The following is a 13,000-nucleotide window of genomic DNA, read 5'->3' on the forward strand; positions in this document are numbered from 1 at the left end:
TTTGAAGGAAGTGATTGGCTCAACTAGGCTAGCAAGCCCCAGGGATCCTCATACCCTGCCTACCCAGCTTTGGTCTTACAGGCATGTGCTATGCTCAGGTCCTCATGCTCGCATGGCTAGCATTTCATAGAGAAGCAGTCTCTCAGCACCACACAGCTGCATCTTCACTTGAAAAGCAGGTACTTGTAAAAGGGCCAGAGCATAAGTGAGAAAGAGACTTGAGGTTGACTATAAGGAGGTAAGCCATGATATGGAAAGCAGCAGAGACTGAGTAGCATCTATTGACCTGTTACAGAATGGTAAGCCACTCAGGCCTCCCCAGCCCCAGCCCCAAACAAGACAGGGTTTCTCTGTGTAGCCCTGGCTGTCCTGGAACTCACTCTGTAGACCAGGCTGGCCTCGAACTCAGAAATCTGCCTGCCTCTGCCTCCCAAGTGCTGGGATTAAAAGCATGTGCCACCACCACCGGGCACCACTCAGCATTCTTAACAGGGAGCCAGAGTGTTAAGTCCCTCAGAGTCTGGTGCGAATAATTCCCTGTGGTGCTGCATTAAAAAATATAAAGTGCTAATACCCGTCAGGAAGAATGTAGAGAAAAGGGCAGTCCCATTTTCAGGGGGAAGTAGTCTTTCAGGCACTATTCCCTTTTACCATAGCCTAACTTAACAGAATGAGTCACATCAAGTGTGTGCCCAACTTCTGGAACATCAGGGATCCTGGACAAAGGGAAACTGGGTATCTCAGACATCCTCAGCTTCCAGGAACATGTCTCCTTGCAACATAGTAAATATTTTTAAATGTTGTCAAGGGTTAGGAGCCTGCATCTTTATTTGCTGAGACCTCTAGCAATCCCCTTTATTTAGCAATTTGCCTTTCTTTGCTTTTTTTGATTTAAACTTAGTAAACTGTCCACTCCAAAGTAGTGTCCAGAACCATCACTGCTGTACTGGACTCTAATATGTGGCAGTTATGTACACTACTGTTCTCTCCTCTATCCCTCCCTGGCCTGCCCAGGAGATAGTCTGCTGGGTGGTTCCCACACTGCTATGAGCTGCAAAAATAACAGGCAAGACACTTTGTCCACTAAATGTGGATGAAGAATGAATGGTTCAAGGTCACTCAAGTAAGTGCCTCCTTTTCAGTAAGTGTGACAAGCAATGGCTAAAATCTCTTGATCCACAAAAACCACTTACCTTCCTTATATCTTTACCTAAGGCAGCTGAAATTAAAGAATTACAAATACATAGTCTCATGCTCTGTAATCATGGATTCTCAAATAATGATAATAAAGCAATACAAATAAAGATTAAGTACAGACAAATGAACAAAATGTAATTACTCAACAGTGAATGATGCTCAGCTTTTATGTGGAAGACATTCCTAGCTCTGTCAGAGTTATAGAGGAAGTTAACCTAAGAAGCCCAGGTAGAATGAGGGCAGAGACATTCTACTTAAGGCATTTGGGTAAAGCCAGTAGAATGCTGGGGTGGAGCAGGTTTCTCCTGAAGCTCTTGGAACTGAGTTTCTGGACTGACAGACCCCTGCCAGAGGAGGACACTCTTACCTTGTGAAGATGAGTGCCTAACACACCATGCACTATCTTAATGGCCAGAAAAAGGGTAGCAGACTGTCCAGGGTCAGTGCGGACCGGGAGCTACAGGCTTCCCCTCCTCTCTTTGGGGTCAGACCCCCTGGCTGAAGAACCACTGCAGGGTTAAGGCTCAAGAAGACAGGAGTGGACTGCAGCGGCACTGGGGCCTATTGCATGCCTGAAACTGACCATCCTGAGACTGGTTACTCTCCAGTCCAGGGTTCAGGAAGGCTCGAGACAGGCTCAGGGTCTTGAATTCATGGGTGAGAGTGGTAGTCTCAGCATACCACAGCTTGACTCTGGCCTCACAACCTTACAGGCACTACAAGAGTTTGGGAGTTAGGGGTGCTTTCAGTAAATGGATCTTCATTTTTCTAGGTGAAGGCTGAAACTGTCACTTAACAAACCCCTCGGGTATTAATATCAATATTGATATCAATATACCATCTGAAGTACTATGCTTGTATAATGAATGAAAGAATGAGCATCCTGATATTTGCTCACAAAGAGCTGGGCCAGCCTGTGCCTGTATAACTAACTGAAGAGGGGACTGTGTGAGAAGTGGAGCTGTTTAATCCAGTGGGAGGAGAGTAAATACCCTGATTCCTGCTCATAGGAAGCTGGACTAACCAGTCCCAAAGGGCCTGATATCCCATGAAGCCCATTTTTCCTTGTTAGACCTGTCAGAATTACGGCAGGTCTTGGTGCATACACTAAGACAAGGGTAGAACCACCAGATACTGGAAGCTGAGGGGAGGCCCTAAGAAATAGAAGGGCAGAACTGGAAGAGGTGGGAACCCACTGGGAGCTCATCTCTGAGCATAAGCCCCATCTAGTCATTGTCTTTGGCCATTTTAAGAGTCTGTTAGCTTCTTTTAAAGGTTAGTGAGTATAGGGTAGACCCATTAGCAGCAATGTCAGGAAAAGAAAAGGGGAAGGGACAGAACAAGCTGCCAATATGCCCTGTGAAAGACCTGAAACAAGTGCCTGATGCATGTACTCTCTGTACCTATACTCTACTCATCCCAGGGCACAGACGAGAGAAGAGCAAACCAACTCTGTTTGGTATATGACATCACAACTAGGATGAGGCACGTTCCTAGAAATACACCTACAATGACAACCAGGTTGGTCCTGAGTTCCCTAGCTCATGTTCTCTTAGACAAAAATCTCAATATTAGCTGATCTAATTTTCCCATAAGCCCCTCCACCAGAAACATTAAGAATGTGACAATCAGCCAAGGGCCGGAAAAAGGATGCACTCTAGTACACAAAGAGAAATTACGCAGTTTAGATCTTTGAAGGGTTGCTGTGCCAGGCACATTTGTAACACCTTTGTGCAAAGGACATTGAGTCACCTAGTCCTAATCCAAGTCTAGTAGTTTCTCCAGAAACTAAGCAGCTAGATCTAGTAGGGCAGCTGACTACTAGACCATACCAGACCCAGAAGAAACAGCAGTCACACAAGGACACAGCAAGTCTTCAGTTTTTGGGCCACCTTTGCCTTGGCCTTAGCAGATGAGAAGACTTACATCTTACTCAATAATTCCCAAGCATGAGTCAGAATTATTTTTTACCATCATTTACAAAAGCTTGGAAGTTATGCCAACACTCAACTGCCTGATACCACATGCTCTTCACCAGTGACTGGGAACCAATATTTCTGCAGCAGGACTTTAAGAGTAACAGTTTACAAAATTGCTCTCTGATGCCATTGATGCAATTAGGGCTCATACTTCCAAACTAAAACAGGACTGAAAGATGAAGATTTTAGAAGCTCATGAAGGAAATGAAATGAATACAGATGAAGTGACTCGGGGGACTTTTAAAGATGCTGTGTTTCACTGAAATGCCCCAACGAGGGAGTGTGATCTCTGTTCTTCCAGCTCTGTTCACCAGTGACACAAATGCATTGGGTCCAATCTCACACAGAAACACAGTATCTTTAAAGCTGGATACGTCAGCATAGTTTACTTTACCGAAAATTCACGTTCAAAGTGGTGCATGCTCTACTGTAGACAGCAGAGAGTAAAAGGAGAGAAAGACAGAGACAGAGAGATTATCATTACTATTATTACTATTATTATTCAGAGTTTAATGGCATTTAGCCAAATAGTAACAGTAAAATGTTAGTCTGAAATGTTTGTTAAATATTTTCACTGCAAAACTGGGGTACATTTGACCACAAAATACCTTGGTTTACAAACACGAACAGCAAATGAACAAGTCACTTTCTTCACACCTTTCTAGGCCAGCTAAATGCTACTTTTTTTTTTTTTTTTTTTACTTACAAGCATGACATGCACTCCTGAAGAGCAAAGAGGTTTTCTCTCTGAGTGTAGCAGAACAGATGCCAATGATCTGTTCTGCATCTTATCACCACGGATGGTTTATCAAGAGGCTAAGAAAAGGAGCTCACTCTTTTACCAAAAAAGCCTTGCCATGAATGTGTGTGTGTGTGTGTGTTTGTATATGTGTGTGTGTGGTGTGGTGTGTGTGTGTGTGTGTGTGTGTGTTTCTATATGTGTGTGTATATGTGTGTGTGTGTGTGTGTGTGTGTGTGTGTGTGTGTGTGTGTGGTACAAGTGCCAGAGCACATTGTAGAGGTCAGTGAACAACTTGCAGAAGCCAGTTCTCTCCCGCCATGTGGGTTCTGGGGATACAACTCTGGTTGTCTGGTGTCAGGCTTGGCAGCGAGCACTTTTACCAACCCTGAGCAACCCCAGTGGCCCAAGGATCCTTTCCAAGGCCAGCTGCTTAGAAAGCTCTCTAGAGAAGACGACATCTGCAAGCCTTTCACTCCATACACCTAGGTGTGAGAGTCTAGAGAAGATGACAAATAACGATGGTTTGAAGAGATTTTACTTGGAAGAGAAAAGAGAAACCTGCAGAGGGTCTGAGCTGTGCTTTGACTCCTGGCTCTCATGCTTTTCATTTGTCTGGAACGTTTCTCTGAAAAGTACTCGTTGTTACACATGCTGACTGCCATGCTACAAGCTTCATCCCTTTATCATGCCTTCACCATTTTGAACTTATTTCCTCTGTTAATTAGAATTTTATCAGAAAACATTAATTAAAGTAAAAAATAAAATAAAATAAAAGCCAGCTTCTGAGACCAGAGCTGACTTGTTCAAGGTCACAGTTGGCAGCTGGCAGAGCTGGGAATGGACCTGAGTGTCCTGCCCTGCCTGAAGAGTCAGCTCCAGCAGAGCAGTATTTAACTGAAACAGGCCACAGAGACTCCCCAGAAAGCAAGCACTCAATGAGTGGGGAAAACGAACAGAGGCAGAAGCAAGTTCAAACCCTGGCTGTTGCAGCTGCATCACCTGTGACTTTGGCCAAGTTCTCAATGCTACTAGAGGCTCAGTTTTTCTCTAAAATGGAGCTAAACTGGAATCCACTCTCATTGGACAGGAAGAAAGTTGAGGATTAAATGAGACATGAGGAGCTGGAGAGATGGCTCAGTGGTTAAGAGGTCCTGAGTTCAATTCCCAGCGACTACATGGTGGCTCACAACCATCCAATGCCCTCTTTTGGTGTGTCTAAAGACAGCCACTGTGTACTCATATACATAAAATAAATAAATCTTTTTTTTAAAATAGATGGCTATTTCTTTTAAAAAATGAGAATACACATCACTTAGATGTGATTATCAAAATCAAGTTTCAGGTTTATTTAGTTTCTTTAACTCTCTTTTGCAAATCTACTTTTTCTAAAAAGCCAATGCAATAGTTTGAGGCCAACCTGGGCTACATGAGATTCCATCTTAATCCCCACCCCACAAGGCTTGGAGAGTTGGTTGAGAGGTTATGAATGCTTCCTACTCTTCCAGAGTATCTGAGTTCCATCTCTGGCACTTTTATGAGGAGGCTACTACCTGCCTGTAACCGCATAGGTTCCACAACTTCTACTGGCCTCCCCAGAATCCTCACAAGACACAAATGCACACACACATAAAAGGGAATAAAGGCAGAGTAGCCCTGTTGCCTGTTCCTCCAAATTCCGAGACAGTGAATATTTATATGTGTGCAAACTGGGACATTTGAAAACACTCAGCTCTATGAATATAGAGAATGAATGTTCCTTGTAACACATGGCATAAGGTGTATTGAGATAAAGGAATTTTAAAGCTGGCTGTCTTTATAAGTTCTCACTAAAAACTAAAAAAGCATCAAAAAATGAAAACAAGAACAAAATACCAGGGCCTTACTGCAGAGTATGAGAGAATGCCACTCTACCAGTGCATTTGCCACCAGACTCGGGGAACCAGCGTTAGCCCCAACAATTTACCATTGATCTCAAACTGTCCCAAAGGAGGCAGCCGCAGAGAGGGTCTCAGCTGCTAGACCAGGCTCACACTAGTAAGATCTCTTCAGTTAGATATGTCTGCCACCTCTGCCAAATCCTAAATGCAGCTAAACAAGACCCTATCTGGTTACCATGGTCACCTAAAACAAGCCATCAGAAGCCCCATGGCTCAACTCAACTGGCCAACACCGGGCTGCTGCTGTCCCTCCTACAGGGCCTGACCTAGCTGCCTTACAAGGCTTGAAAATCATGCCCCTCACCTCGCCCAGGAGAAGCCCTGAAAATGGAGTGTGCTTCTTCCTCCCACAGTTAGGTCTGCTAGTGACTCTGCTGAGTGATGGGATTAAAGAAGAAAATATTAGCAGGCCTTAGAGAAATTTTTGTCTGCTTGAACTGTGCCTGACAATTTAGAACTCCTGAGGCATGGGACATCAGTTGGAGCCTGTCTGCCTCTGTCTGTAACCCAGGCTACAGAGTTACTGGTAAACTCCAGGCCACCTGTAAGCATATCTTGAATACATGTTAGGTGAGCAGACCTCCTGTGTTTACCTGGCTTAGCACCAGGCAAATGCTCTGAGATTCATTACAAGTAACAGCCAGTAGAGGTCAGAGTGTGGTCTTTGGGGTGAATAATTCTGTAATTTTGTCAGCAAAGTCATTAAAGGAACAAAGGAGATGCTACTTTGACTCAGAAGCCTCTCCTGACAGCCACTGCGCCTGAGCTTCAAAATGTGTTCCCCTCAGTTCACAGTACTGCTCCCTGCCACCCCACTGTCCTCAGATGGAACCTTTCCCATACTGACTGGGTGCTACAGAAACTTGCAGTTTTCTTCTCTCATTCTCAGGGTTACCTCAGTCTCTGTAAAGCTGCTATCATCACTCCCATCTAGAGAAAGAGACCTGGAAGTTCCCCTCGAAGGGTCCCTAGACTATGAAGGAAGCAGGGCATCTAAAGGTGAGACTGGGAGAGAACTCCCACTCATACAGTGAGGTGCTCTGCACACTAAGCAGGCATCTCCCTGGTAACCAGGATGGAAGTCTCAGAACCTTCTCCACTTCCTCAGCACATGCAAATGATAGGGAATTACACCATGGTATATGGAAAATGGCTCACAATAGGAAAGCAGTACATTTCCAGAAACGTCTGCTTAGCCCAAACAGTCAATCTCCAGATGAGAGTTCTGTCTATTTGGAAGCTCCTTGTAAAGTCTGCTGAGAAAGTCAGAACAAGAGAATCATCCCCATGACCTGGCATTTTGCTACATAAAACTGACCCCTTCCCTAGAACTTTCTACAGTAAGCAAGGACAGAGTCAATCAGACCGAGCCCTCTTGCATTCACCGCAGGAAGCTTCGCTAGAGTCATTTAAAGGCAGCCACTTTAAAACTCTCCGAGGTTCCTGGGCAATGCCATAAGCATTAAAGTGTATGGTACTGTCAGCTCAGAGCAACCCTGCCAAAGATCTCCCTCTCATACAGCTGGAAGAACTCTTCCGAGGACAGCAGCAAACTGAATGGGAGACTCAGCATCTTAGACACTGAGGAGGAGGAGGAGCAGAAACGCTGCCCCTCCTTTTTATTAGTTTACAAATGATGGAAAAAGGATCTTAGTTCAAAGAGGAGAGACATGAGACACAATTCCAGAACTGGTGCTTTTGTAGGTACTCCCAAAGACAACTCTTGGTCAGCTTTTTTTTTCTTCCCCCCAAAAATCCTCACAGTGTCTGATTTAGTTCACAGGTGGAACAAAAGTTAGTGACTACCCAGATAATTATGTGCTTTAGAGGAGGGACAGAGAACAAATGGTTATCAGGAAATTTATTGGTAGGAATATTTTACTCTGCGCTAGATATCTCATCAGCTCTAACATGACAAACCTACAGCAGGAAGACCGGAAGACTAAACTGTGGTAGGACAAAGGCCAGGACAACAGTTTATTTTTCTGCCCTAAGACAAGCTCTGACCCAATGAGCCTTGCAAGAGGCTTTTCAGCAAACAGAAATCGTATGCTAGAGAGAACCAGGGGTCCTGAAAGCAGCCTTCCCCCAAGTGCTGAGCTTGGGAATCAAGCCTCTAGATGACACGTTTTGATTTGCAGGTGTCCCTCTGGGGAAGACAGGTGGGGTCTAACTCCTAAAATGCTTGGGCCAAGGCAAGTCCACCTGCCCCGTTGATGGAGAGAGACGTTACACCTTACTAACCTGCTGTGGAGGGTGGAGTTGGAGATGATGGGGATGTGAGAGGTGAGCTGGCTCCAGATCCTGCTAAAAGAAACAGAGAAATCCTCATGGGGCCCCAAGGCAGACATTTAAACTTGGCATGAGCAGAAAGTCAGCACTGTAGAAAAATCTGTAATCAGCCCATCGTGTGGAGCTTGTGGGACCATGTGATGAAGGACAGAAATTAGGAATTAGACTAGTGGTGACAGGTTTTCACTCTAGTGCAGGGTGTACTTCCTTCATCAGGCCACTCAGGTTTATTGACCAATGAGGACCGGGTAGCATACACACTGGTTGTAGTCTCTCTCCTGAACCAATCCCATCCTTGGACCAATGACTACGGTCACAGCAGCCTGTGCAAGCCTCTCCCAAGAGCACCTTGAAGCATTTATGCACACACCCTTTCTCCTTCCCTCCCTCCCTCCCTCTATCCATTCGTTGGTTCCCTGTAGCCTTCTCAATGATTTTTCTGTTTATCCATTCGTTTGTTCCCTGTAGCCTCCTCAACGATTATTCTGTCTCAGCCTCTCAAGTACTGGGACCACTGGCACACATTGCCACATCTGACGCTTTCTTTGAGACAGTCTTTCTATGTAGCTCTGGCTGTCCTGGAATTCACTCTGTAGACAAGGCTGGCCTCAAACTCTGAAATCCACCTGCCTCTGGCTCCTAAGTGCTGGGATTAAAGGTGTGCGCTACTACGCCCACTTAGGTTTTACTCACTCAACCATTGTGAATCAGCATCTCCTTAGGATAAGCAGACACCTTGTCGGTTCAGTTAAAGAGGCTCAGGCCCAAGCCTGGGGATTCTCTCGACCTTTTCTTAATGAAATTCAGCAAACACCCTCATTTTGGGTAAAAACCATAAGCAAAACCTAAAATCCCCACAACTTGAAAAAATCCCTAGAAAATATGCCCCAGCCCAAGGAATTAGCCCTGCAGCAGAAGCCTCTTATGTGGAACCAGGAAGGCATAGCCCTCTGGAGAGGACAGCCTGGGCCCCTGAACTGCACCAGGAGAGGGCTGTTGTCATGCAGCACTGAGCAGCCACCACCAGCTCTGAGGGTAGGGCTCTACCATCACTCCACTAATGACTCAGAGGATTCGTCTGTCCCTGTGGACACACTGGTGATGGGTCCTAACTAAACCACAGCTGTCAAAATACTTCCTCAGCTCTGTACAACAGGAGGGCTGATCACTGACAGATCTTCAAGACAGAAAACTGAACTTGTGATTCTAGACCGGTTGGTAACTGCATTTCTACCAATAACCAGTTCTTGTCTTTCCTAAACTCCTGAGGTATCTTGGGTAGGATTTTTGTTTTTGTTTTTGTTTTGTTTTTTTTCAGACAGGTTTCATGTGTCTTAGATTAGCTTATACTTGCTATGTGGTTAAAGACAACCCTGACACCCTGATCCTCCTGTTTGCATAAGTGCTCTCTGCAAGCACATGCCACCATACCCACTTCACTGTATTAGAGGAATGGAAGCAGGGCCTTGTGCATGTTGGGTGAGCATTCTATCAACTAAACTACATCCCTACCCCACTCCTGGATTCCGCTGATGACCCCTCCTGCTGCATGTGGAGAACAGCAGGCATAATCTTGGGAAAAGAAAGAGTAGAGTAGGCCTTCTCTGCTTCACCAAGAACCAGCTGCTTAACCAGAGTCACTAGTGTATGGATGTGCTGGCTGGAGACTGCATCTCCCCACCATGGACACTGACTAGCCCCTGCTCATCCTATAAACCAGGAAGCAAATGCATTCCCAAATGTGAAATCATATGCCAGTCACAGCAGCTTCCACTCCCCAAGCATGCGTTGTCCTCACTGGGACCTCCTTTCCCCCAACACTGTGCCTAACTCAAACCTAGGATTCTGTGACAGTGTCATCATCCTCATCCTATTCCTAGAGCTTTAGCACTCGCATTCCAATCTTCAGTATTACCTACACCTCCTGCATTCTCGGCTTCAGAGAGTCTAGCCTTCAAGGTACAGCTCAATTTGCTAGTGTACCTCTCAGTATGTCCTCTAGTGTGGGCAAACATCTGAATTGACCAAGGAAAATGAGGTATGACCTATGATTGATTCATCCAATCATCCATCCATCCATCCCACCCAGTCTCACTACAGTGTCCAGGCTTGTCTTCAGTTCCTGTGCTTAAAGAATCTGCCTCAGGAGCCGGGCATGGTGGCGCACACCTATAATCCCAGCACTCGGGAGGCAGAGGCAAGCAGATTTCTGGGTTCGAGGCCAGCCTGGTCTACAAAGTGAGTTCCAGGACAGCCAGGGCTATAGAGAAATCCTGTCTCAAAAAAAAAAAAAAAAAGAATCTGCCTCAGCCGTGAGTAGCTGGGACTACAAGCATATACTGCTGTGCCCAGCCCTCCCACGTTTAGACTTCTACTTCTTCACCTGTCTGTCCTCTCTCCGGTGTTTTAGAGATGAATGGGCTTCCCCCAATCCTGACATGGACAGTGGGGCTGTCAATGCTCCCCTGTGGCCCTTCTCCATCACCCTCTTCTTTGCATATATTTAGCTTCTCCCTTTCTGATGGGTCCTTCATCTCTTTAAAGGATAATCAGCTTCACTTTAGTCTCCCTTTCCCATTCCCTGTCAGGATGAAACTGCCTGGGTTACTGAAACCTCCCTACTCTACAATGAACTGTACTTCACAGATTCATAAGCAGATCACTCAGTTTGACCTTCAATCTGGTCCAAAGGAATATACATTAGGCTCAAAGTCAGTATGGCCAGCAGAGAGAGGGGCAGCGGAGAATGACTGTAAAGACTATCAGAGTCCTGATCATGACTGAGAGAATGACTCAAAAGAGGTACTGTGACACTCATACACCCACACGCAACCCTCCGCCCCACCCCACCACAGAGTCTATTTCTCAGCCCACCGAGGGAACACATCCTTCAACCACATGGGTTCTAGATTTAGGCTAATTTCCATGTACACAGAAGGGCCTGATTTTGTTCCATGTCAAATGCTCCTGTCTTTGACAGATGGAGTCTAGCCATCAGTGGAGAGGTGGGAATATGAGTGTTGTCACAATTCTTCCCAGGGGACAGAGTTTTCTAATCTCCGCTCTCGTCACCGCACTGATCCATCAAATCTCCATACCACCTACAGAGTCCTGAACTGCACCTCTGGGGGCTGGGCCCACGGCAACATCTAACCAGTTACCTGAGTTATTGGAGTTACTGTGCTTCACTGGCTGCTCCTCACTGTTTTCGACAGCAGATCGTTTTGACTTCTTTAAAAATAAAAGAAGGGTGGGTGGTAAGCAAAGAAAAAGCACTCTGAGCTGAGAGTTTAAAAAAACTCCAGACATACAGTTTCACTAGCTGTGAAAAATGGCATATTCAGCTTCATAACCTAAGGCACAGAAGCCACAGCCAAAGGAGAAAATAAAACCAAGATGCTGACTTACTACCCACCCTGACCGTTTCCTCCCATTGCCTTCTGCCAGCGAACTCTATGCTACTGACATGTGTGTGCGTGTGCATGTGTGTGTGCAACACTCCACTAAAAACATAATCTTCTACAAACAGGAGCAGGGCAGACTGGGGCAAAGGCTGCAGGACCCAACTGGTGGGAGGCGGTGTATATGCATGTTAAGTTCCAAACCCGTTGTCATCCAGAAATGCTTTTAGCTTCCAAGATAAAACTGTGTCAATAAGTGTGCACCATCAGCCTTAGAATTTTCTCCTCGTGCAGTCAAGGATTTAAAAGAGAACACAGGGACAAAGACTTACCTTTCGAGCTAAGATCTTTCTCCTTTTCCTTTCTTCCTCAGACCCATGGTGAGACTGGGCTCTCGTTAGTCTCCGATGCTGGTGAATCTTTAAGAGAGCACAGTCCGCAACAAGTGTAAACCAAGTCTACCCAAAGCAGGCTCCCAGGGAGACTTCTGTGTGTTTGTCCACAGTGAGCTCTTAGGATAAATAAGGTCTTTCCTGGCCTGCTTGTAGCTCAGGTCTGGCTCTCTGGAAGAAGGGCATGCTGAGTGACGGTGACCCTTCTCACTTTCCCAATTTCTTCCTGCCATTGATCTTTACAGCAGAATGTGACCCATGAGTGCTGCTAACCGCCCGCCCCACCAGTGAGACCTCATCATGAAGGATGGTCACACCAGTGCGTGTGCTTGTTCAACACAGACTGAGCAGACTGAAGGCAGAACTGTGAGACACTGTTCTGTGCCACAGAACTTAGCCCCAAATCTGGTTAAGAGCAAGTAGGCACGGAATGGGTATGTAGGTGAACGTCCAAAGTCAATCACTGTGAATGGGTCACTGAGTGATCACAGGGGATGCGGGGCAACTGCCAGCTTACCTGCTTCTGTTCCTCGGTGAGTCTCTTCTCTATACATTCCTTGGCAATTCGCAGGGCCTCTTTTAATTTTGTGGGAATCTGAAGGGAGAATCAGTACATGAGCTACTGAGTGAAGTAGTTGGAGTCTCCTGAGTTCTCAACACATGCTGCAGCAGCCGTCATCACATGGGAGGTCCTCCAGTTAAAACCATGCTCCATGTACACCAGCTACCCTCTCCTTGCCAGCACTTTCAGACAACAGATCATAAACTTAAAGGGTAGACACACTATGTTTCAAGTAATTCAAGGGTTCCAGAATTGCCAAAGCAGTCTCAAAGAACAAACACAGCATCAAAACCTATTATCACACGACCTCCCAAAACATCATTTCAAAACCAGTTACTACACAGTTAATGGACCAGAATGAGAGATCCCAGAAACATGCCCACTTGTACACAGACAAACGGTCTCCACACACAACCAGGAAAGAACGATAGCTTCAAAAGGGCATTGGCAAAAGTCAAATACTACATAAAAAGTAGTAAGATTAAATCATTATCATTC

General features: G+C 45.7%; 1 protein-coding gene across 12 annotated transcripts in view; it reads right to left on the reverse strand.

The window, feature by feature from the left end:
• The window catches only part of Pxk (PX domain containing serine/threonine kinase like), a 65,865-nt gene that overhangs the window by 1,679 nt on the left and 51,186 nt on the right, over window positions 1-13,000 (reverse strand). For 2 of the 12 annotated variants that reach the window (XM_021181478.3, XM_021181481.3), the window contains exons 14-17: window positions 12,458-12,535; window positions 11,881-11,967; window positions 11,309-11,378; window positions 8,100-8,162 (exon numbers count right to left, since the gene is read on the reverse strand). In XM_021181478.3, the coding sequence (XP_021037137.1) occupies window positions 8,100-8,162; window positions 11,309-11,378; window positions 11,881-11,967; window positions 12,458-12,535 (298 nt within the window). Of the gene's footprint in view, window positions 1-1,193; window positions 1,220-2,035; window positions 2,039-3,570; window positions 3,604-3,815; window positions 3,847-6,159; window positions 6,230-8,095; window positions 8,163-11,308; window positions 11,379-11,880; window positions 11,968-12,457; window positions 12,536-13,000 lie in introns of all 12 variants that reach the window. The other 10 variants (XM_021181483.3, XM_021181482.3, XM_029468676.2 and 7 more) reach the window with 10 other exon arrangements.

This window comes from Mus caroli, unplaced genomic scaffold, assembly GCF_978045245.1.
Source record: "Mus caroli unplaced genomic scaffold, Mus_caroli_1 scaffold_12, whole genome shotgun sequence".
Classification (NCBI taxonomy): Eukaryota; Metazoa; Chordata; class Mammalia; order Rodentia; family Muridae; genus Mus; species Mus caroli.